We start from the raw sequence: 25,079 nt of genomic DNA on the forward strand, positions 1-25,079 counted from the left end.
TATTTTTAGTAGTTATAATTATCTCACAATGCGCAGTTCCTTATTCTCGTTTCATCACACTTTATTTTATCCTACGACATTCGCCATGTTTTTATTCAGCCTTCTAACATTACAGTAATCCACGAAAGTATACTAATACTTATAGAAACCTTTCGTTGCTATATTGTACGTGTTATAAGAAACATTAAAAAATTTCATTTGCGCTGTACTGAAACTTCTGTTTATCAGACTGATATTTGTTATATCAGAAAAAAATTTCCACGCTGAATATTTAAATACGTTCGTGAACCACCGTATCCACTTACCTATCACAATTTTCGTTAAAAAAATAGTTCGAAAAATAGTTTCACTAAAGGACTTTTAACGTGAACTCAAAGTTTCATAAGATTTTGAATGGAAGTGTTTATTCTGAATTTGATTTCGTTGTACGAGAATTGGGAATGCTGACAATACATAGACCGTCCAAGATTCTCTGCTATTGCTCAATTGTCGGATTTACGAGTGTTTTGGCAGTAACTGCACCCTTATCTCGTTAACACCGCCCACGCTCGCATGATATTACTGTACAGTGTTCGTCACACTAATGCGTCCCGACGGCTCGACTTTCAGCTACGAATTATTCGTTATCGAAGATAATTTGCTTACTTTGTCTCGTGATTGATTATCAATGTCTGGTACAAGTTTGGTGGTGATTTGGAGAATTCCATTTTCTGGAACAAAATTTCAGCTAGTATCTTATTAAATGATTAACTCACTAATGAATTTCATATGAAGGTCGTAGGTGAACGAAATCTAAGTCAGATTTCTCATTTTTCATAGAAGAGCGATTTTAAAATTCAATAAGCTCTACAGTAAAAGATGTGAAAAACCGGGTAGCCTCAGATAGTTGGGCAATACTTTCGATTAGTTTCGTAAGCAACATCTTTACAGTCTGGCTAATAACTTTTTAATTGAAATGCTTGGGTTTAACGGTCGTAAAAATATAGGAGCTTTCGAATAAAGTCGTCGCTAAGCGAGCAGCCTGCTCGTCAACGCTACCTACAAATTTAACTGCAGAAATCTATAAATGTTGGCCCGTGAAGCTTACTTTATTACCGAATCAGTATGGGTCAGTATTTTCTCAAGTGTTCCACGAGCATTCTTGAATGTACTATAACAGCATTCTGAATCTTCGAAGTTCTTGTCCGAGGATAACGAGCGTTGTTCAATTAGTAGCAACAACTTTTCCACTACAATGGCCAGTCCTTCGCGAGAATGAATCGGCCAGACAGAAGAAACTCCCAACGATTTCTTCTTAATATCAAGCTGTCTTCGATTGATTACCAGTCAAGGAATGCTTAGAACACGAAACATATTTCCCGTGAATTCAAAACTGGACGTGGCTCGTGAAAGTACTTGAAGCTTTTTATGAATATATTGGATACGTTGTATAAAGCATTTTGAAATATCATGAAATGAGACACGGCTATCATGATTATATTAAATGATAAAACTTAAAATGCCAGTTTTCTTCACAGTGTATTTATTTTAAAAAATAAACTATATCGTGAAATAATATTCTGTGACGAGTCTGATAAAATATCAATCTTCCTACTTATAGTGTTGTAATTAAATAACGCATTGATAAAAATAAACAAGTGTCTATATACTTTTGAGTGGTTACGAATGTTCAAATCGATAAAGAATTTCGTAACATTTTATAGGAGATTATGTACGTCCATAATCCTGGAATCTTTTGGAATCCGACAAAGCTGTGGTTGGATACTCCGTGACCTGATATTCTCGCGATCATATCGGTTTAGCCAATAAAACGTAAGGTTTATCTTCGCGAAATTTTCCGCCCATCCTTTCATTTAGCCGTCAATGAAATCCAGCAGAAAGAAAGATTGGCCTGACTTATCTCCTCGCCACCTTCTTCCTATTTTGTCGTTCTTGTACAGCTTAGTTTCTAGTAGAGACGTTTCGTTTGCAACGAACTGACAATGAACATTCAATTACATTTTTACAATCGTTACAATTGTTTTTACAATTGTTGTATGTTAGATCCTTGAACGAGTGCTCTGCTAATTATAAAATGAAACGTATGTGCTAACTATGTCAAGTAAAGAAAAATTAGAAATTTAATGAATATCCTACATAAAACAAATATTTCAGTCGAGTGAATATTTCAAAAATAATGGAACGGTACAAGATTTGCTTACGCTAAAATATACAATATAAGCTTCAAAGAAGATTGCACAACAGAACCTCAAACCACCATACAACGTAACTTTACCCCCATACCCAACGAACCTTTCTCTATCCCTGGTGCAAACAACCGATCACCACGACCTCTTGACACGGAGACGAACATTATAACCCTACGACGGAGGCAAAATCCATTGCATTTCCTTCGCTACATATACTTCGGTGGAGCCAGGATCTCCCATTTATCTTTATCGAGGGAAAGGGTATCCAAGTATTCTCTTCACTAAAAATAGAGAAAGAAAAATAGTAAACAACCAACAAGGGGATCGATAGTGCTACTATTCACCAAAAGGAACCGGTTTGATTGGCGCAATAATTAGTTCGATTAGGTACTTTAGTCCCGAATTCAATCAAGTGTCACAGAATCCTTGATATCTTTGTCTTCATATATCTGGCCTCATCAATCAAAACACTTTTATCGTTTTGATCGTATAAATCGATATGAAATGCAATGATGGATTTAAATTGTCAAAAGGAATTAATCGACCAGAATTATGTGCTCGTGATAACGACCTAAAACACATAGCACAAATATTAAGAAGTTAAAATAACGAATTAAGATTTATACAGGGTGGTTGGTAACTAGTGGTACAAGCGGAAAGGGGGTGACTCTACGCGAAAAAAGAAGTCGAAAATACAGAATAAAAATTTCTTTTTTAACTTTTTTTTCTTTTTAATTTTTCCATTGAGACAACGATCTACAGTGAGATCCGTTATAACGTACCGCACGCGTACCGAGCGAAAGTTCAAAGTCGATTTTCTCGAAAACAAAGCCACAAACGAAAAATTTTTATTCTATATTTTTTTTCGCGTAGAATCACCCCCTTTTCGTTTGTACCACCAGTTACCAACCACCCTGTATATCGCTAAATCGAAAGTAGCGATGACAAATTTCATAATTATATTTTGTTTGTTACATATGCAAGATTATATTACCAGCAATCGTACAATGAAGAAATATTAAAATAGAAATTTTATCAATAAAAATATATATGCTAATTATTATTTTTCTATATTCATTTTTATTCATATCATTTAATTTAATATAAATTTTAATTTAATCCTTAAATTTACAATTTAAAATTTTCACTTAAACTATATTAAATTTAATATTAAAAATAATAATATTACAAGAATTTTTAATCTTCATAAATAAATTTACAATTTATGTTTTTCTCAGACATAATACTTTAAGATTTTAAGTTAATTAAAACTATTAATCTTCAATATTAATTATATATTTAAATTTCATAAATCTTAATAAAAAAATGATTAATATCTACTAATCATAAAAATTTTGTTTGTTATATATGCAAGATTATATTACCAACAATCGTGCAATGAAGATGGATTACAATAAACATAACACAAATATATCAGCTCAATAGGATCGGAAATGATTAATTCTTCACTTAACCAATCTTTCTCAGAGAATATCGAGAGAGCTCGAAGTTGGTCCGACTCGGAAAAGTTTCGTCGCCTGAAGGAGATTGAAAATGCGCGCATTATTTCCATTGAGAACGCGGCATCGTTGTAAACATGTAAATATCGCGGTTGCAAAGCTCGTGAGTAACGACGACTCACTACAAGTGTTCGCTTCTACTCGTTTCTCGCCGCGCGACATTAGCGTCTGACATTATTCACCGGAGAGACGAAAGCTGGCGCAGGTGAACGCGAGCTTTCCAACGGTGAATTTTACAAAATTCCCAGCTTTGCTGATGGACGACAGAGCGTTCAACTCAGTGGGTATTTTCGACGAATAGAAATTGAATTTTGGGTGGCCACATCTTGAGGAAAACAGGCAGAAAATTAAAAATTTGGAATAAGTTAGAAAGATTTGGATTACATACTGAGTTGAATAGTGTTTGTTTTTAGTTTTCTAGGACAAAATTTCCTCGGATAGATCTGATCGAAGCATAGTGATGTACCACGTGATGACGTAAAGGCGTTCGTTACGAAATCGTACACACATTTCCCATTTACACAGTTTTCCAGAATCGCGAAGATCGACGTTGAACAGTTCTCGAGACTCAAAAAAAAAAGATGCGAATAGATTGACGAAAATCTGTAGTAGATCAAAATTAGTATCTTTCGGTTAATAGTAACGGCGATAGCTTAAGTTTTATTTGGCTTTAGTTCTTTGACTCATTCAGAAGCAATATCGATCATAAATTAATCCATAGATTAACAAGTAGGGAAACGTAACAATTTTACAAATTTACAATTTTACCCACGAAATTCGATTTAGCTTTCATTTTGTATACAATATTTACGAAAAGTTTCACATTCACGAAACCATTTTTTGAAGCATTCGAAGAATAAATCAATAATCCACGGCTCATAAAATAGCTAGAAACGGTGAAAATCACAGTGACGCATTTCGTTGTTTCCTCGTTTGCTAAAGATAACAAATCGAACGGGAGACCAGGCATTCATTATCGAAGAAACCATGACGAGGACTGTAATTGCAGAGCAATTATTCCGTAACAGAACAGAACAATTCTTCACCAACGAGGCTCGAGGCTATGCTTCGAAACGTTCGACCGCGACTATTATCTCTATGGTCGATTAATTCCAATCCGACGATACGTCAATCGACGCGAAGTTGTGTTCACTTTCCGTCGTTGCATTCGCAAAACAACGCAATAGCATAATCCAGACGCAACCCTCTGTGGCAGACATTTCTTCGCGAAGGTTCCAATTTCCAGTCGTCCCCGCATAGTAAAGGGTCGCATTGCTGCTGGAATATAAAAGCAGAAGTCGCTCCAGGGAGTCGGCATTTCATATAGAAAACGTTAAATCCCTTGGAAGACCGTGCGCCATTTCTCGACGTGTATCGAGAATCGATGCACGACGAGAAGAAAAACGTGATACGTGAATACGTGCACGTAGCCAGGAATTAACAGTTTAAGGGGGTATGCTCGTGTTTAATTATTATTTTTTACACTCACGTCTGGTCTTTTTGCTGAGAAACTGTTAGACATTTCAGCATTAGCTCTTTTATACGTGTTTATCTATAAATATTTACCATTATTTTTTAATAATGATAATCAAAATTGAGTAAATTATACGTAATTGCGTATGAATTTGCCTTATTGACTAACGTAATTCCAAACAGTCAAAGATCGTGTGTTGTCGTTCATCTCTTACGAGAAATATTTCTGAACCAAGAGATTGAGAATTTGAAGAGGTATCACGATCGAGAATGAAAGAAATTTGACTTGACTGTGTAAGATTGATTTTCATGGAAAGGAGATTCACTTGAATTCCTCGAGGACCATGTATAGACTTGGCGAAGCCAGCACGTTTCAGCGTCCCCGAATCTTCAAGAGTGGACAGCGTTCAAACGAGAATGCTATCTGAATAACAGAACTGATAAAGTATGAATTATTCTTAAATCAGTTCTATCTTTTATCTATGAAGACGGGATAACGTGCTTATCCTTATTCTTGAAGAAGGATAATGCCCCATTCGGATTCAAATTTATTCGCGAAGGAAGGTTTATGGTTTCTCATTCCAGTCTGTTTATACCCATTCTTTCCATGAATGCTTTTTTCTTATCTTTCAAGTATCATTTTCAACATCTTTTATTATAAAAGCACGAAATCAACAATTCTTTCTGAATTATAATTCGTAGTACTTAATAACTCAGCACTACTATAGATTCTTTATTTTGAATGTTTTACATATTTTTGAAAAAACTTTTATTTTTATCATTTTTTTATATCTTAGGATTTAAAAGTACAATTCTTGGACTTCGAGGCATTATAAATGTAGAAAAGCTCTCAAAATTTATATTTCTATATTGAAGATAAAATAGAAGAGAATACCCTGTAGTTCAATCTATTGAGAGGAATTCTTCGAACCCTATGTTGCCACTTTATTCCGAATGCAGTAGATTTTGTACCGTTTTCCGTAAAATAGGAAATAAAATACAAAGAATAGCTGCGACAGACGACTGAATTAAATTTCAGAGAAGGCACAACCTAAAATTAGATTCCAAATATAAGACACAGCAAGCTTCGAATGCAAATGATTAAATAAAAAAATGATTAAAAATTGAAATGAAAAAAGATGATTAAATGATTAAAAAAACTTAATAATTTTTTGTATTGATAGCAAACCGCGATCAAGTGAAAAGTAATCAAATGAACTTGGCAACGATAATCGCATTTGTAAAAAAAAAAAAAAAAAAAATACATCAGCAATCTTGTTGTTTCTAAAATCTAAATGCCGCTTATATATATATATATTTCTAAAAATCGTGCATCAATATTGCCATCGATATCCATTGGAAAAATCGCGATCGAATTATCACATTATCGGTGGCACTTCACAAGCGGACCGTTCGAGATAGCTATGTCGCTGAAAATACATTTATTATCTCTCGAAGCATAAGGATCTGTAGAAGATGCGAGAAGAAACTCTGTGAGAAGAGTGGCATAGCAACTCTGGCGGATATTTTCTTACCGCGAACGTACTACCGTCGTACAGGGAATATTATATTTTCCTCGCGCGCGCCCTACGCGCGTCTTTCGTATTCGCCGCGCCCCGTATCATGCTAATACCATCGTGGCAGTGTTGTAACACTGCTATTTTACTATTCTGAAAAGCGTCGTCGTGCAGGACGTGTTTACCGGCAAGTTCTGAACACGTTTCCGCGCATGGTGTCGCTTGCTCGCGCGAATATTCTTCCCTAAAATGCATCCACGACGAAGCATTCTAATATTTTCTTTACTGGATCCTTGAGATTTGACATTATATCGCTCGGTTATTCATTTCGATAAACAGTTAATAGTGTATAATAACTTTATTTTAATACATAATTTGTACATTAAATAACACACGAAGTGGCAAACTTTCGAAAGATACATCGATTGTCGCTAAGCTACTCTATATGAGGATAGCAGTGGAATTTTCCAGCATGAATGGAAATTTTGTTAGAAACTAATAACGTGCAAGTACCGCAGTTACCCTGATATAACGAGATCATAAATTCAAGCATCGGATAACGGCATTGATTGATGCAATGACATATGACTGTGCATGCAATATTTTATCTTTTTGAACGCTAGCTGAGCTTGAGCTAAAGCATACTTCATAAGATTCGAACTAAAATTAGATTGACATCAATTCATTTGTCAGGATGCTGCAATGGTATAAACGCCAGTGTCGTACCAAATTATTAATGAATGTAGTTTATTTCTTAATATTACGTCAATCATATTTTTAATCTGGCACGCTTTATCGTAATGAAACTTGGAGCTTGAAAAATCTCCAAAAATCTGCTTTTTAACGCTGGTAAAAATTCTGAGAATTCTGAGCGAAATTCTGAGAAAAATTCTACAGCGAAAAGAAAGCAAAAACAATATAAGAACACTAAAAAGAAGATTAAGTCTCTAGCAATAAAAAATTACGCGAGGGTGTAAAAATAATAAAATTTTAGCAATAAAAAGAGATAGCGGCAAAGGAACACTACCTATCTATAAATACAAAAACAAAGAAAGTGTTCCGGCAATAATAGACGCAAATCAGAAACACGAAAAAAGACATTTTAGAGCAACGAAATTTCAGCACTAAAGGAGCAAACAGTATAAGACATCAAAACAAGGAGTTGCAGTAATAAAAGAAGCACGAGGGCACTAAGCAAATATTTGAGCAATAAAAGGAAAGCAGTGCACAAGGGCATCTAAAAATGGAATGCCAACAATAATAATGATATTATAGGAGCGCATAAGAATAGGAAGTTCCAACAAAACAAGAATAGGGGAAATTCCAACAAAAAAGAACAATATAAGGACGTTAAAGGAAATATCGATACTAGGACAAATGATACTACGTGTGTAACAAACATGCGATAATACCACGATACAAGGAAAGGTGAATTTTCTTGAGGTGAATTTTCTTGAAGTGAATTTCCATAAAATGATGGCACTTCAATTCTTCGATAGAAACTACATAACTTTCGCATGTTTAATCTGCAAAAGTAGAAGCAAGATGTGTTCTTATTACCATTTTTCTTACTCTACCCTAATGCGCATATGTGTGTGTATTGAATATTTTTTATGTATGTATATATGTATGAGTATGTATTTGAATACTTCTCATGTTGTAAAATTTACGAGTATCCATAATGCTTGAAACGCAGTAGCAAATGGACACTCGTGGCATTGCTCTTTCACTGAAAAGTGGAGCATTGGCGAGGAACCGGTGTTCATATTCAATCTTCCTCGTCATAACTGCGAACAGAGCTGGTTCTCGAATTACATATACCGAAATAGTGAATAAAATTCGTTCTTGGTTCGATAGTATCGAAACCTGAATTCTCGTAACCATCTAGAGGTGCTATTATAATATCCTCGAACATCCCCTTTTCACACTCTTGTTGAATAATCGAACAAATTTCAAATCGTAAACACGGATACTCTAATAAATTCCGAATATAAGAGAGCAACGTAGAAAATCACCTAGAGAATGACCTGGAAGATGACACATGCACGCCAAATGTTCGCCATGTGTTGCCCGAAACACACTGAATATCAATGTCGACGATTTCGTCGCGATACTTTCGCATAGATGATCGATAGCGTGGAAGAGATAGGGAGAGAATAATTCGAGGAACAATGGAGAATCCGGAGGAAAACATCGAGACGAGCACATCGACAAACAAACGTTCGGGTCGGTCACGTTTCATCATGATGCGCCCTCGATACGAAATGTGCAGTATCGAAAACATTATATCCTGCTCCAACGCACGTGCACGGCTACATGCTTAGAATTCAAAGGCGACGAATCGATCAGCTTCCCCGCGGATGCTAAAGCGACATTAAAGAACCGTAAGCTGTAGGGTAGAGGGAGTGAGGAGGAATCGAAATGAGAAACAGGAGGATCAGTAGTAGAAAAGATAGGTAGCAAATAGAGAAGAAACTATAGAAGGTAAAAAAGGATGCAGAGGACAGAACTCGAGGATCAATTGCTACACTGGCGAACACGTATGCTACCGCACATAAATATCTGGACACTTTAGCTGGTTTCTAGCAACTGTAAATGAATATTAGTAAAAGTATAAATTAATGAGAAACTAATGACTAAAAATAATACTTAGTCTTCTTGTAGAATCAACAAATAATACATTTTTGTTATTCAATTAAAAAGTGAACGATAATATACTATAATTCAATACGCGATTTATCGATGTATATTTCTGATGGTTTTCATGAAAATCTAGTGTTAACGATTTCTTGAAGAAAAAAGAATAAAAACTAAATGGAGAAAAATTTGAGTTGAGACAGTTAAGGGAAGATAAACTGGAGAAACGTACGAGGACTTGAAATGAGAAACAGAAGGAACACTGGACAAAACAACGTGAAGTAAATAGAGAAGAAACTGTGGTAGGAATTAAAAAGAAGACGACGGAGATCGATGATCAACCGCTGTGATAAACAAGTCGTTCGAAACCGATTATCGTGTTCCAATGCTAATATCGATGTTTCGTCAATGAGAATGGAACTATCTTAGTTTATCAAGCGATAAAAGAGATAGAGGAGGACTACATTTTTATTATATTTCAAACATGCTATAAATTTTCAGCTGCGAGTTTAACGAGAGAAAAAGGAGAAAAAATCTCTTTTCCAACCGTTGTTCTTCCTATAATCGCATAACTAAAACGTACGTTGTACAAACAGGCACGAAGGACCGTTTAAAAGCTGTTACAAATTTAATGATCGGGCTCCGAACCAGAGAGAGCTTCGAGCTGCGACTGGTTCAGCTCCTTTAATTTGATCGTTCTGAGGGAATTTATCAGATTCAGATGTGACATTGTATCTATCTAAAAGAATTGCAATTTTATTTCTTTCCGAAATTAAAGATTTCAATGAATGGTATAAACCAAATCGATGAATTTATGATGAGATAATTTACTATTTATACGCCACTGCATATCTAAGAGAGGTAGCTCATCTCGTCCTATTAACAGGTTGATACGTCATTACTATACAAGTAGATGTGCTTCTAGCAATCAAGTAAAGGGAGACAAATAACACGGTGATCGTTCACGATAGAAGCTGTTGGACAAACAGCGGTCGGATTAGGGACGTTTACGTGGCGAATCGATAACCCCCGGCGGAGGCCGGATTTTGCAAACACGCGTGTGCGTAGCGCAGGTCGCGTGGTCATTCAAACAGGTCCCGAAAATCCAGTCGCGCCGCTATGTATTACACGGTAGGAACGTGTTATCTGGCTTAGCCCTGCGAACAGAGGCAGCCACCTACATTGCGAGCATAACCCAAATACAATATGCATGTCACGAACCATAACGCGTATCCTGCACGAAATCCTTCGATATTCTTTATACGAGTACCACCGTCGCGATTGTACCAAAGAAAGTAAGCTCGATCGTCCTTGATCGTTATGGTATCGTTTTACTTTCTAAGTAATAGAAGGAAGGATATTTAAACATTTATGGACAGCTGTATTGTTCACGTTTTATGAAAAGATGTATATCTTGAACTTCATAAACCGGTCCCGGACTACAAGTTCGAAACTCTTACCAACAACTCTAATAATAATATATTTAGTAATTCTTGAGAACATTGGGATTTCTTCTTTGAAACTCTGAAGATTTTTTCAACTGAAATACTCTCGAAACAAATATTGTCTTGAGAAGAGCAACGACTGTTATTAGGTAACGTAATGTGTTATTTCCAATCTCAGGATCTGTTCTTCCTCAACGCCATTGTAGGTATACACTGTCTTCCATTAGATTTGACTTGACTCGAATTTAAACGAACTCGCTTCAATTAAACACGAACTTCAGTTCAAGTAACTCAACTAAACTGAACGAAACGCGAAACACCAATATTAAAATTGTCACCAAAGGCTGTTCTCCTAATTGTCGAGAATTCTATGCACGAGCCCAGACTCACTCGCACTAGATCTCAATCACACGAACCCAACAGGGCCACTGTCTTGTAACCACCAAAGAAAAGTCACCGCAGGAATCTCTGGCTTCGAACAAACCCGAGAATGCCCAACTGAAACCAGATCCAATCAACTAACAAACCAATTACCAGCATGAGCCGTGTTGACTGTCGATCGTGAACGTTTGTTCTTCCCCGAAGGTTTCGCGGGCTGCATGCAAGCTTGTGCATTTGGTAGATTCCTCATTTGGTGGATCGATTGATCGCTGACGACAAAGATCTTTGGTCTGTTCACAGGATCTAACGTACGCGGAGGGCGGCCACAATTGGCGGAGCATAATCTTCTCGCTGTTGGTCATCGGCTTCGTTATCGCCGGGATCGTCACGGCCATTTACCTTCTCGGGTAAGTATTCCAACGATTTCTTTCGTTTCTCTTTTCTACTCGTTATATTGGTCCACGGTCCTTTCGATAGTTTCCGCTGGCCGAGGATGCAATTACACAGTCGGAAATGCCTTACCCGGTGTAGATTCGCAAAATTAAGCGGAGCTGCTCCCTCGTATCGGGCGAAATCTCTTGATCCCTTTATATTAACGAGCCACGACCCGTAGTCGTCCCGGAAACCCGATTTATCCACGTGGAAATTCTACGGAGGAATTTTATGCAGCTTTTTGTAAACGATATTATTTTTCCACGCTTTTTACCGTTGGGACTACCAGGCTCAAAACGAGTTAAAATTAACTACTTGTAGGTTTATATCGAACTTTTATAGGTTTACAACGTTGCACTTGAATGATTTATAAGTATCGGAATACTTACAGAGAAACAGAATAAACTGGACACATCATTAGGAAATTACTAAAATTTTCATTAATTCGTTTGGGATTTTTGACTGTGAAGAACTCGTATGTTTAATATCGCAATAAAGATCTCATCAATTTAAAGTATTTAGAATCACTATTTTATAATGTTGATAAATAATTTTCCATGTGTATAGAAGAAGCTATTATTTTGTTGTTAATACGGAGAAATTTCAGCTGAATCTTATGATTTACTTTGTAACAAGGTTTTGTGTACTCTTCTGTAAGAAGGAACTAATCAAGCTCGAGTTACATCCCGAAACAGGATCAGATACAGAGTTCGCTCAAAAAGCTCGCGAGTTGACTTTCACTCTTTACCTCCGAGTTCACTTTTTGCGAGAAATTCTCTCGGACAACCAGCCTCGTCCCGCCAGAAAATCTCCATTTTATCGCTCTTAAAGCCAACTCAGAATGAGAACATCCCTTCGCTTTCTATAATATTACCTTCTCTATACTTTTTCGCAACCCTCAAACGTCGTAAACACGGAAGTTTAGCCTTAAAAGCTTTGTGATTTAAATCATTAACGAACGTGATGAAAAAATCGATAACTCTAAAGCCGGAGAATAGATGGAAACATGCATCTTTTAAAATATTAAACATCTTTTCCGATATTAAGGGAATTATTGACAAGCATCGAATATTCAACTATGTTCTAGACAAACTATTATCAAATTATATATGAACTTAAGCTCGTTGCAATTTAAATATTAACTAACTTTATGAAAAGATTAATAATTCTAAAATTAATCGAAAATATTTGCAATCTAACTCGATACTAATTGCAAGGTAATTGGTAAACTGAATTAGGTGTTTAACGAACTGATATACCGGAAGAGCTATTATCAAATTAGACATGAACTTTCAGGTACGTCGACGAGCTGTTGTACTGGAGCGGCAGACGGCTCACGTTAGACGAGTGCCTTCGTGATGATCTAACGCCGCATAGGTTAACACCGACTTGGGTTGCCCACGACAAGTTTGTCTATCAGGCTGACGACGGTTCCCTCACTCTCCTGGACACCAGCAACAATTCCGTGTCCCTTCTGGTCTCTAATCACACGCTCGTACGTATCACGCAAAGCGTGTTAACGAAAGTTTCTTTCTCAAAAGAAGAAGACCTCGAACACAATTTTATCGTTCTTAATTTCCACTCTACTTTGAACCATACAATCTCTTCGACTTCATTTATATCATTTGGCAAGGATCATTTTTGTTATAAGCTCTTCAATATTCGTTTCACGAAGTAGGAGAGCAGCAGAGGATTGTTCAGTGTGAATCTGCATAGTTTAACGCAAGAGTCGCATTGTATTTTAATCTTTCCATGCATCTTTATGAAGCCTGGCTGTGCTTGTTGTACAATCCGAGAACGTTGATAGAAATTTGAGCAGAACGAACACGGGGCCGTGAAACACACGAGTGGAAACCGTCCTTCAACGGTTGCTCCTCGATTCGAGTAAAATCGGTGCAGAAGCAGCCGCGACAATTAAAATTTGCTCTAGCTTAATTAATCTATGTAGACCGAACGTCCAAGTGCAATGACCTCGTTCAGCGAACGTCGGGCAAGAATTTCAACAGGGGACGCTCCTTGGTTAACTTCAATTAAGTCTAATGCAATCTCGCGGTTCAAAATTGCAGAATATTTTTCAAGTCCTTCGAGTTTGAAATCCGCGCTGCGAGGAGGTATCAGCGTTCTTACTTCTTGAACAATCTCCCAAAGAGGATTATAAATTTCAGCGCATGAACGAAATTAATTAAACACGTGGAAACCAACCTGGCGGAATGCAGCCTGAGGTTAATAGCAATTAAACGTAAAGACCTCCTCCGAGAGGAAAAACTTCGACCGCGGAACGATCTCATCTGAATTCTCGTCTAAACGCTGAATGAACAATGCAAATTAACAACTTAGGTGATGTGAAACGAAAAATTTCTGCTCAAACGTAGAACAGAATTTAATGACGCTAAGGTATGTTGTCGAGTTAACTAATTCTTTCAATTAACTTTGTTCTTATCGTCTGAACGTTGATCTTCGGAACACACTGTGATGACCACACAATATTAACTTTATAATTTCGTATTCTCAGCTCTTGGAAATGCCTCTTCAACGGTTTCAACATTTAAACATATGACTAAATTATTTTCATTTGTGACATTTTTGAAATATATATATATATATTTTTTTTTTTTAATTTGTATTTGTATGTAATATATATATATGTATTTCAAAATAATGGAAATCTGTTGGATATGCTACATTCTACATATGTAATTATTAAAATTTGTCCTTATGATGTACATAGAACGAGAAAAGGGGTGGCAATAAACGGTCTTAACCGTCGAATATCAAACGTCCATCGTCTTATCTATCGGGCAGAGTTTAGCCCGCGGCGCGTCATAAAACACAGAGAGTAGCCCGTATATACGGCGAAATTTGAGGCATTCACCGGTTTATTCGAGGGAAAAGGGAGTCGCTCTCTTCCTCGCTCATTTCAGTGGTATTGCATTTTCACTCCACGAAACGATCCTGCATGCCCGTGAGGTGAGCGAGAGATGATCGAGAACTAAAACGAAGGCAGAAGAAGAAGAATAATAATGAGCTAAGTAAAAAGAGGAAGGAAGTGAAGAAATTGTGGAATATTCGTTGCAAGAACAATCATGTTCTTGATGGTTATGATCTAATAGATGGGATTTAACACACACAGACAGGATTTAACAGCTAAACTTTAATTAATCTCAAATGATTCATTAAAAAATGTCCCATAGATGTAGGTCACTTGAGTCAGTGACTCATATTGGTCTCTTTGCATTTCATATTTTCATTATAATTTTTTAATACAATTTTATTCGCACAATATACTGGCAAAGTTTGGTTATTATACCTCGGAAATTTCGTATAAGAGCGGAGAAGGAGATTTGAGAAGCGAGAATGTCAATTTACTAGCCGTTAACGAAGGATCCTTCTCATCTGACGACGAGGAATATGAAATACGATTGAGGGTAATAATGTTTTCTAGTGGCTGAGTTGTAAGATCGCCGTTAATGAACGCGAGCGGTGACGATCGTTATCATTGCTTTTGCTGATTCCAAAGAACCCAAACGTCAGGGGATTAAATGCTCGACTATAGACGAGGCTCTTCTTGTTTGCTGATGGAGAACTCTTGCTGTTCATGTTAATGAAATTGGATAGAAGATTGTACTTGATAAATGTATGATCGTTTGATTGCATTAGGTAGTTTTGCTCACGTAAAGGTACTCGTGTAATCTCTCCGGAATAAATGCTTCTTAAACCAGCCAATGTGTAGCTTTAGAAGATGGTAATACTTTGAAATGATTTTGCTTGGCTGAGGCGAAACAAGTCCAACGTTCTTGTTCCTTTATTTTTATAGCCAGTCAGTGAACGAATACATCACATTTATTTGGTGATCAGGAAAACACACTTCAATCGTCACATAACTCGTGCCTTTCATCTTCTGGTCAGAAATAGATATCGAACTCTGGTCTAGTGCATAATCCAATTGCACAGCAATTCACGAGCTCACAATGGAAGCCGTTATCTATTAAACAATGCAATAAGGTTCATAGCGTTACTGATAGCGGACTATTGTAATTAAAAAGCGTGATGAGGATGTGAGGAATAATTTTATGCGAGAAACATCGCGTAAATACAGCGTCATACTGCCTTTGATTTAAAACGGCCATTGCACGTGGATCTATGTTTCGAGGGATTGTTCTTGAAAGTTCGAGAATCGTTTGGTTTTACGAGAACAGTTAATGGTCGTAAAATTCGCGCTAACACAGAAAATGGAAAATGCATAAGCCCGTAAATCTTGGCCGGCTTTATTTCCAGAGACAGCTGAACGTTCAAGGCTACCAGTGCAGCGGCGATCTGCGTTTTGTGTTGTTCAAACACAATGTCAAGCCGGTGAGTAATGTAAAATACGAGGAACAACTTCGCAGGCCTCTCGCCTCGTTAGAGAGCCCACTGTCGTTGCGTTAAACCAAATGATTTGAAATATAACTTACTACTAATTACTGTTTAACTATCCTAGAATAGTGTTTTCAAATGTAAAAAAGAATTGAAAAATTATGTTCATAATCCAATTCGTAAATTTATATCGATATATAAATGAATTATAATTCATAAATTATAAAATCATGATAACGTAGAAACCTCAGAAATCTTTAAATTCTCCGAAAGTACTAAATAACCAAACGATTCCATCATTGCAGGTGTACAGAAATACCTTCACCGCATACTATACAGTCTACGACGTCACGAACGAGTAAGTAAACTGTCCATCAATAAAACCTTTCTATTCCATCAAAGCTATATTTACTCGTACATCCTCACGCACTGTTTGCTGTTTTCAGCCATCACACGCCTCTTCGTCTACACATGTCGGGGAGAATGCAGCAAACGCGATTACAACACGCAACTTGGTTGGGTAACACGTCTGGCCTCCTGATGATCTCTGAGAATGATATTTACGTGAGGATAGCACCCTCCGCGGCGGAAGACGTGCGGATAACCGATACAGGTGTCCCTGGAGTAATTTATAATGGCGTGCCAGACTGGTTGTATCAGGAGGAAGTGATGCCGCGGCCAGAAGCAACCTGGCCTAGTCCCGATGGCACACACCTTCTCTTTGCTAGCTTCAATGACACCAAGGTCACTGCCCTGGAATTCCCTTGGTTCAGTAGCCAACCGGGTCAGGATGGGCCCAGTTCCAGTCCCTTGTCCACGCCTAGGAGAGGCTCATTCCCACCATCGAGGTCAATTAGATATCCTACTCCCGGCTCGTTCAATCCAGAGGTCGATCTGTGGCTCATGGAATTGAGCAACCTGACCAACTCCTACAATGGAAATGGAACAGCGAACTCGACGACCCTCTTCAGGATAAGGCTGAAGCCGCCACCTGCTTTGGACGGGCAGTAAGTAGTTGAAGGAAAGCTTTCAAGGATAATTTCGTATGTGTAAACTAGTTTGAAATAATTAACACACTCTCTGCTACTAACATTTCTAAAAATTTATTAGAAAAGACACTAGAAATCGTTAAAGATATTTTTAATTTAACTAATAATTAACTTCAAATTAATTAACTCTAACTTCAAATTGGATAACAAATGCACCAAATTTTACATAAGTTAATGGAAAGAACGTTATTTTTAAACAAGATAGAACTACCTTCATATAATTGAAAAATTGGTACTTGTTTAAAATTTGTCTCGTCCTATTCATAAGCCTTCCTTATCCTATTTCGAGCTAAATAAAATGTGGAAATGAATCGGTGAAGAAAGAGTTTATTTTTTTTACAGAGAATATTATCTCATATCTGCGGGTTGGGTGGGCGACGACTCCAGCCAAGTAGCGGTCGTCTGGATGAGCAGATCGCAGAATCTCTCGTTGGTATCCGCTTGTCGAGCACCAATGTGGGAATGTGAGGAGACTCACTCCGAGAGAGCGCCAGAAGGACAATGGTTAGACGCACAACCTCATCCCCTATTCGCCCCTGATGGTGACAGCTTCTTGCTCCTAGCTGCTGTTCAGGAAGGCGATAAAGAGCACTTCACCCACATCAAGCACGTAACCTTAACACAACAAAGGATAGCGGTCCTATCTCACGGTCGTTACGAGGTGAGGTAAATTAATAAATTAATTATAATATATCGTATTGAGAACCAGCGTTGTACATATTTTTCTGGATATTTAAGGTGAGTGAAATCTTAGCGTGGGACACGAAAGCCCATTTGGTGTACTATTTGGGCACTAGGGAAAGAAGGCCAGGTCAGAGACATCTTTATGTCGTTCGTGATCCTACTGCTGATGATCCTCGACGTCTGGAACCGCTCTGCGTCACGTGTGATCTCGGCGAAGTTCTATGGAGCAGTAGGTGGGTTCTTATGTATTTAGAACGTAAATAGTTTGTGTTATAGTTGACTTTACTTTACTAGAGTCCTCGAAATTTTGTGTCTAAATCACGATCACATTTTAATGAACAAAGAGATATTTCATATTTTACTAGAATTTCTAGCAAAAAAAATTAAAGGAAAAATGTCACGTATCTATCTACCACATTTTTCGTGTTCTGAGTTCAATCCAGACTGGAAGAATCAAATGTCAAAGCCTAACTGTAGGGTGCACCTAATTTGCTTTAAATACAAAATGATGTAGAACTAGGCCAACTGTATCTCGCTATGCAAATACAACCTACTTTAAAAGAACGTAGAACTATATCGGTGGAAACGAGCTACAGGCTTTAAAATTACGCACAACTACGTTAACTCCTACGAACTTATCAGCTATTAAAATTTCGATCGCGTCAATTCTCTAATAAGATATTCAATAAATGGGCTTTATAGGTTCTACTACACCAACTGCACGCATTTTGGTGCGTCCGTAAGTCCACCAAACGGAGATGAAACTCAGGGTTACTACGTTCTCTACTGCGAAGGTCCAGGCCTTCCACTAGCCGGTGTCCACTTGATGACCTCTCACAAGATGATTCGCGTGTTATATGATACGCGAATCCAACGGGGAGATAAACTTTCTCAGCTGGCGTTACCAACTCGAAGAAGCTTCGAGGTAAATGCTTTGCACAAATGAAAAAATCTACTGAAATTGCATCGAGTCTATCTTTTCATAAACCTTCGTTATAGATGTCTATTTCACACATTTCTACTTATAACTAAACTGATTCTTCAGGTACCCCTACCTCAAGGCTGGAAGGCACAAGTACAGCTATTATTACCGCCTTCGTGGCGAGAGGAGCTCAGAGACGCGGCATTTCCTGTCTTGGTTGAAGTGAACGGTCGTCCAGGAAGTGAAGCAGTGACTGATCGATTCAAGATCGACTGGGGGACCTACATGTCCAGCCACAATGATGTAGTTTATGTCAGATTGGATGTTCGTGGCGCTAGAGGTCAAGGAAAACGAGATCTGTTCAGGCGAATCGGTGGCGTCGAGGTTCAAGATCAGTTGACCGTACTGAGGCACTTGCTAAAGACTCTGAAGTACCTAGACGTCACGAGGGTGGGAGTGTGGGGTTGGGGATACGGCGGCTACGTGACTGCCATGGTGTTGGGTAGCCAGGAGAACGTGTTCAAGTGTGGCGTTGCTGTGAATCCTATTGCGGATTGGCTCTATTACAGTGAGTTACTGCATTTTGTATAAATCTAGAATATTCCCTAGAACAAACTGAAGGGAATGCGAGTTTTCTCTACCATTTTTTATTGTATAAAGTTTACTAGATTAGAGCTCTGTTCTTTTCGAATAGATTCCGCGTTTACGGAGCGAATCCTCGGTGCCCCAGCAGAGAACTATAAAGGTTACGTAGAGGCTGACCTGACCCAGCGTGCAAGGTTGGTGCCCAGTCATAGCCTCTACCTTCTTCACGGTCTAGCCGACCTCACAGCGCCTTATACGCACGGTGTCGCCTTCGCTAAGGCTCTGTCCGAAGCGGGTATCATCTTCAGGTACCAGGTATGTGATTTATTCAAAGCTTTTCTTTGATTACAATTGACTGAATTAACAAAATCTTCACAGATATCTTACTTATTTAAAACATTCGAATCTCATACGGTGTACTTGAATTATATCTTAAACAACGCTTTTTTAAATTTAACAGAGTTACGCGGACGAAGACCACGCCTTATCAGGTGTGTTGGAACACGCTTATCGTTCCATGGAGGACTTCCTCGCAGAGTGCCTCGCCCTGGACGCGTCCTAGTGCCTCAAGCCGAACGCTCCCTCGTTGTCTCTAGCTCGCCTACTTCTGATACATCCCAGATTGATCTGGATGCTCGTCAAGAAGGCTGCCGTCGTTCAGGACTAGACTAGCTTCGAGTAAATAGATATATCGGACGTCACGGAATACACTGGTCCTGATCGTTACGTATCAGACCAACGAAAACGCGAACGAAACAAAAATAGCAAAGAATCGTATAGAAGAAAAAATAACGAAACGACTAAAATTAATGCTAGTCTGTATCGAAGTCAAGGATGCTTGTGACGCAGAGAATGATTACGCGTAGAAGACAAGCGATGATGAGAGGGATGAGGTAAACTTAGTGTTTGTATAAGTAATACCATTAAATAACGTTATGTATCAGTCGCCTGCATCAGCCTGCGGATTCCTCTTTGCTACGAACAACTTTCACTTTGCTCTGTGGACGCGCACCCCGAATAAATTTCTAGTTTAGAATCTACCCCAGCCATCCAGAGAACTATGACACAGTTCACTGGCGCTTGGGCACTTTCAGATTCTGCAAGCTCGAGATTCACGCGTTTTCTCATCTTAAGATCTATCTCTTACGATCCACGAAAGAAATTACACAAAAATTCAAGAGAATCGGCAAATGGTGTCGTGCTTCTCGCAAGCTTGCAAGCTCTTTCCATTTTTTATACAGCGAAACTTTCGAGATCGAATGACGATCAATGACACACGGAGGATACTCAGCGAACGACGATCGAGCGTATCGAGCTTAGCGCGAGCTTGCAAGCTCGCGTTTCATGTTTTTTATATCGATCTTCCACCATACACACTCGTCACCGCTCGAGACATTCATGCCGTTTATATATATTGTACCGCTTTCGAGCTTATCAAAGAAGCTTGCAAGCTCCCCCCCCCCCCCGCCTTTTTCATCGAGGAACAGTTATTCTCGAAGATGTAGACTTCTCCCTATACGAACGAGTCATATCTCTAGGTTCAATAAATCACGACGTATTACGTAGAGCTTGCAGGCTCGCGTTTCACGACCGTTTTCTTCTTAGTCTACGTCCCAAATATATCGGTGCCATCCTGATTTTTTGGAAAGCTGGTTACGCCTGTGCGATGACGCTTGTCTAGGGGTACCGACTCATTTCACCGTTTTGAAAACGAACGCCTAGTGCTAAGTTTTGTGTTGTACAGCTTTGCGCCTAGTCTATGTACCATAATGTTACTTGCGCGTAAAAGCAAGGAAAAGAGGACAACAGAAAGGGAAGAGAAAAAATGTATTTCCCTAGCCCTTTATCGACCTGATCCCTTTTTGCCAAACTTCACATTCGATCCTTGAATATTTGTATATATCCGTATGTACGTCTCTCGATAAATCCCTTGATGCAGGACACGTTCCCCTCGACGAGGTTCGCGAGTGTTCCCGTTTATCGTTGATCGTTTGTTGTACTATATCGCTAAGTTGTACTATAAACACACAGTTTCCAGATTAACTAACTATCGTTAAGTAAGTTAAGCGACGCGAGGCTTTAGGATAACGTTTCAGGTTCACCATATACTTTAGCTCGTTCGAGAGGACGAACCTCGTCAAGGGCAACGAACCTTTATCGTATTCCTTTTCTCGATCAACGTCGATCATGTGCAGTGTCTTGACAAAGTCAAAATTGAATGCGCCTTCGGATCTTCGTGGCTTAAGGACACTCTCGATCGACGTGTTAATGATCGATGTTCGTTCAGACGCGGTTGATGTTGGAGGATAATCGTTCGAGATCGATCGAACTCCCGAGATCTGTTTTCAGAACACTTTCGTTAGTCCTTTCGCTACCAAAAAACCGCTCCGGTGATTCGTTTGTTCGAAGATCCGTTACTTAACGAATATAATTAATACCTCTATGTGTCTTTTGAAATTTGTACCGTGCCATCGATTCAAGCTTCTTCCGAATTATTCCTCATCCGGATGATAAACGTAGCGAAAGGGTTGAGAGACTTGGATATTTTTCGCTCGCGAGTCCGATCGAGACGAGACTCCTTTCACAGTTGATTAAGAGGATAAGAGAAAACTAAGTGAACACAAAATATGTCGCGCTCGAACGAAGAGAGTCGCACGTCGCCATAAAACGCTGCCTGCCCAGCAGCCCTTAAATGCCGACAATCAAGGCTAGTGCAACTAATCAAACGATAATAAATAGAAACGGAGAGGATGAAGAAATTACCTAATAATAATTAATGAATTCTTAGATGAGTGATCGATGTGGTTCGTCCGCGTCAGGCTGCGTGGCTGAGGGTCTCGACGAGATACAAAGAAAGAAATTAGGAAATCACAGGAAGAGAAAGACTTGTTAGAAATATGTCCAACGTATGAAAAGAATTCTCGTCGAGGAGATCCACATTTGCGCGTGGACGGATAAGTAGACGTGGCAAATCGATTAGATTGAAATTACGTGCTTGATGTCGATCGTAGAGAGTACAAAAGGTGTGACAGCGCCTGGCTAAGGAATTGCCTCACCAATTATTCACCTGAACGTCTACCCTCAAATCCACGAACGTTTCTTCCACGGCCCGAGAAAATATATTCGAATCAACGTAGCCTCGATATTTTTTCCAGGAAGGATACTAAATAAAATATAACGGCGCCATTAGACGCGGAGATCATCCTGCATTCGTGAGAACGAGAAGAAACGTCGCAATTCCTTAGAAAATGTTTCGCTGGATCCTTTCTAACCGGATTCCTCGATTGCGCGACAAGGACAGACGCATTATTGTTAGATCACGTTGTAAAAGATTCATTTTTCTTTTTCTTTTTCTTTTCGTTTTCGTGAGCAACTTTTCCCGCGTATGAATTCGAGAGAAAGGGTTAGTAAAACTCGAGAAACACGAAGGGAGAAGCGTGAACGCGAATATAAAAGAGAGATAGAATGTGAGGTAGTGAGAATGAATGAGAGTGTGAGCGTGCAATCGCAATCAATTATTAACTTATAATTAAACGGCAAAAAAAGTGCGGCGAACTTTAACTGTAGGCATATAGATAATCGGTCTCACGAACTCGGCAGGCACGCAAACAGTAAAAAAAAAAAGAAAAGAAAGAAACAATGGCAAATAACAATTATAAACAGCGATAAGAAGAAAGGAGAACAAAAGGGAATTGCAAGCATGCGAATTACGTGAAATTAAATCGCAAGAAAATTAAATAAATAAATAAATGAAACCTTGGTAGCAGCGCATAAGGGTATCTATAAGCTTTTGGTAACGTATTATCGCCGCTAGGCTAAAGAGAATTAATTAAAAATAAAAAAAAAGAAAATATATATATATTATACAATAAAGAGAAAAAACAAGTAAAATGCGACACACAAAGAAAGAGAAGACACATACGCAGGACATGCAGATTGCAATTGACGCGGAAACTCGAGTTTAATATATCGGGCCCGTGCGAACACTCGGACGAATTTATGCGAACAATGTCGACGAATGTATTCGCCTGTCCGACCATGCGAAATCGCTCGTCGACGTTCAACGATTTCGAGATGACGATAGAAAATTATACAAGAATAAAGAGAAGAAGAAGAAGAAGAAGAAAGAAGAAGAGAAAGAAATAAAAAAATGAAAAAGAAATCGCGAGCGTTTGTATCATCCGTAATGGGAGAACAAAAATTTACTGATAATAATAATAAGGAGACTATTTGAAATTAATTTGGATAATCTGTGATACTCAGATTGACGATTATTATTCGGATTAGACGATATTTCACGCGTTTTTAACGTCATCGGATAACACTCGAACATCGAGGTATTAATAGATAAGGTATCGATAAACGAAATTGTTCGAGTAACGCATGCTCCGAACTAAGTCCAAGCTTCTCCACGAGAATCGATGTACACTTAATAAGTAGTAAACGATATTCAAAGCCTTCAGGGTTCTTGAACGACAAGGTATTGTTATCGAATTGTTATCTATCTAAATATATTAGAATTTCTAGCTGTTGAAAGTACGATTTCTTACTTATACTCTTTAATGTTTCATTGTGAGACTGTTCGTTAAACTACTCTAACACGTCGATATTTAAATATTCGATGTCAGGGTTAAAATACAATTTTCACTACTATATTCGACGATCGAATTTGATTCAAAATTTATTCACACTTTTTCTAATAATTCGATCTCACATCAAAGGAAATAATCAATCGTATCGATGTTCATATCGTCGAGAGCTTGGACTTGATTTCCGGAAGTGGCCTACTCGTCACGACGTTTTATGTATATCAGACTCCTCGATGTGAATCGCATCAGGCGAGCCAACTCGAAACAACGTCTGAATGATCAAAGATTCGGTTTAATCGATCAACATACTCGGAAGCGTTGAGTCGAATATTGGCCAGCGACTCGTTGAATTCAATCGTGCTCCGCGAGTGTGGCCAACGCGCTCGGACAATTGTTTTTTATAATAATAATAATTCGCTCGGATCATCAAGCGAGCGACTATGCGAGAGTGCCGTGAATTATCGTTATCGAGAGACAGAGAGGCGTTCTCGATAGTTTCTCGTGGGAAATGAGGGCACGCGGATTGTTTCCACTCGGTTTTTTACGATATTCGCACGGACCTGGAGACCGAACATCCACGAAATCGGCTACGCCAAACAATCGATCGTTTTCAATCGGTTTCAACGAAGTATCCCATAAGTGAAACGCAAACTTTGTGATAGCACGTTGGATGATCGAAAATGTCGTGTCCTTGATTTCATTTTCTAATATTCAATTATACATCTATATTAGGATATTCCATATGTTATCTGTTATTTTTCGAAGCTATTTTTTCTGGCAATTTCTAAATTCCTCGCTCGATAAGTTGTTAAAATATTCACGCAAAATATTTGATTATTGCTTTGAGAATTTCGAATAGATCAAAGTTTTTAGTTTTATAGCATTTCGTAATGGTCAAAATAAATGAATATTTTCCCCTACTACATACGTTTATTTTCCAGATTTTTAATATGACTACATAGTACAAACAGAGTTGTATATTCGTACGTTTTATTTTTCTAGTAATCAAATATGTTTCATAATGTAATTCAACGTGTTAAAGATTAATTTTCAATACCAGCAAAGAATATTTCCTACCTTAAAGAATAAAGTTTCGTTTGTAACCACTGTTGTAAAATCAATTTTCAAGGAGGCTTCCTGTAATCGTTTAAAGACGCCGATTTCGCGGATATCGTTATAATTCCACGTAACACCCACGAGATAATCATGTTACTAAGACTCTGCGTTTTTTAATATCAGCGAGACTCGGCCCTGACCACGGGCGAACAAAAGTGTTTTCAATAAACTGTTACATTACCTGAAA

At 38.3% G+C, this 25,079-nt stretch overlaps 1 protein-coding gene across 5 annotated transcripts in view; it reads left to right on the forward strand.

Moving 5' to 3' along the window:
* The window catches only part of LOC138190093 (A-type potassium channel modulatory protein DPP6), a 117,365-nt gene extending 92,286 nt beyond the window's left edge, over positions 1–25,079 (forward strand). For 4 of the 5 annotated variants that reach the window (XM_069132583.1, XM_069132586.1, XM_069132584.1 and 1 more), the window contains 11 exons: positions 11,463–11,569; positions 12,891–13,089; positions 15,870–15,944; positions 16,253–16,305; positions 16,394–16,954; positions 17,339–17,657; positions 17,735–17,913; positions 18,383–18,605; positions 18,726–19,170; positions 19,297–19,502; positions 19,648–25,079. In XM_069132583.1, coding sequence (XP_068988684.1) covers positions 11,463–11,569; positions 12,891–13,089; positions 15,870–15,944; positions 16,253–16,305; positions 16,394–16,954; positions 17,339–17,657; positions 17,735–17,913; positions 18,383–18,605; positions 18,726–19,170; positions 19,297–19,502; positions 19,648–19,749 — 2,469 coding nt within the window. In that variant the 3' untranslated portion in view covers positions 19,750–25,079. Of the gene's footprint in view, positions 1–11,460; positions 11,570–12,890; positions 13,090–15,869; positions 15,945–16,252; positions 16,306–16,393; positions 16,955–17,338; positions 17,658–17,734; positions 17,914–18,382; positions 18,606–18,725; positions 19,171–19,296; positions 19,503–19,647 lie in introns of all 5 variants that reach the window. The other variant, XM_069132587.1, reaches the window with a different exon arrangement.

This window comes from Bombus flavifrons, chromosome 3 (assembly GCF_040668555.2).
Source record: "Bombus flavifrons isolate JBK064 chromosome 3, iyBomFlav1_principal, whole genome shotgun sequence".
Taxonomy (NCBI): domain Eukaryota; kingdom Metazoa; phylum Arthropoda; class Insecta; order Hymenoptera; family Apidae; genus Bombus; species Bombus flavifrons.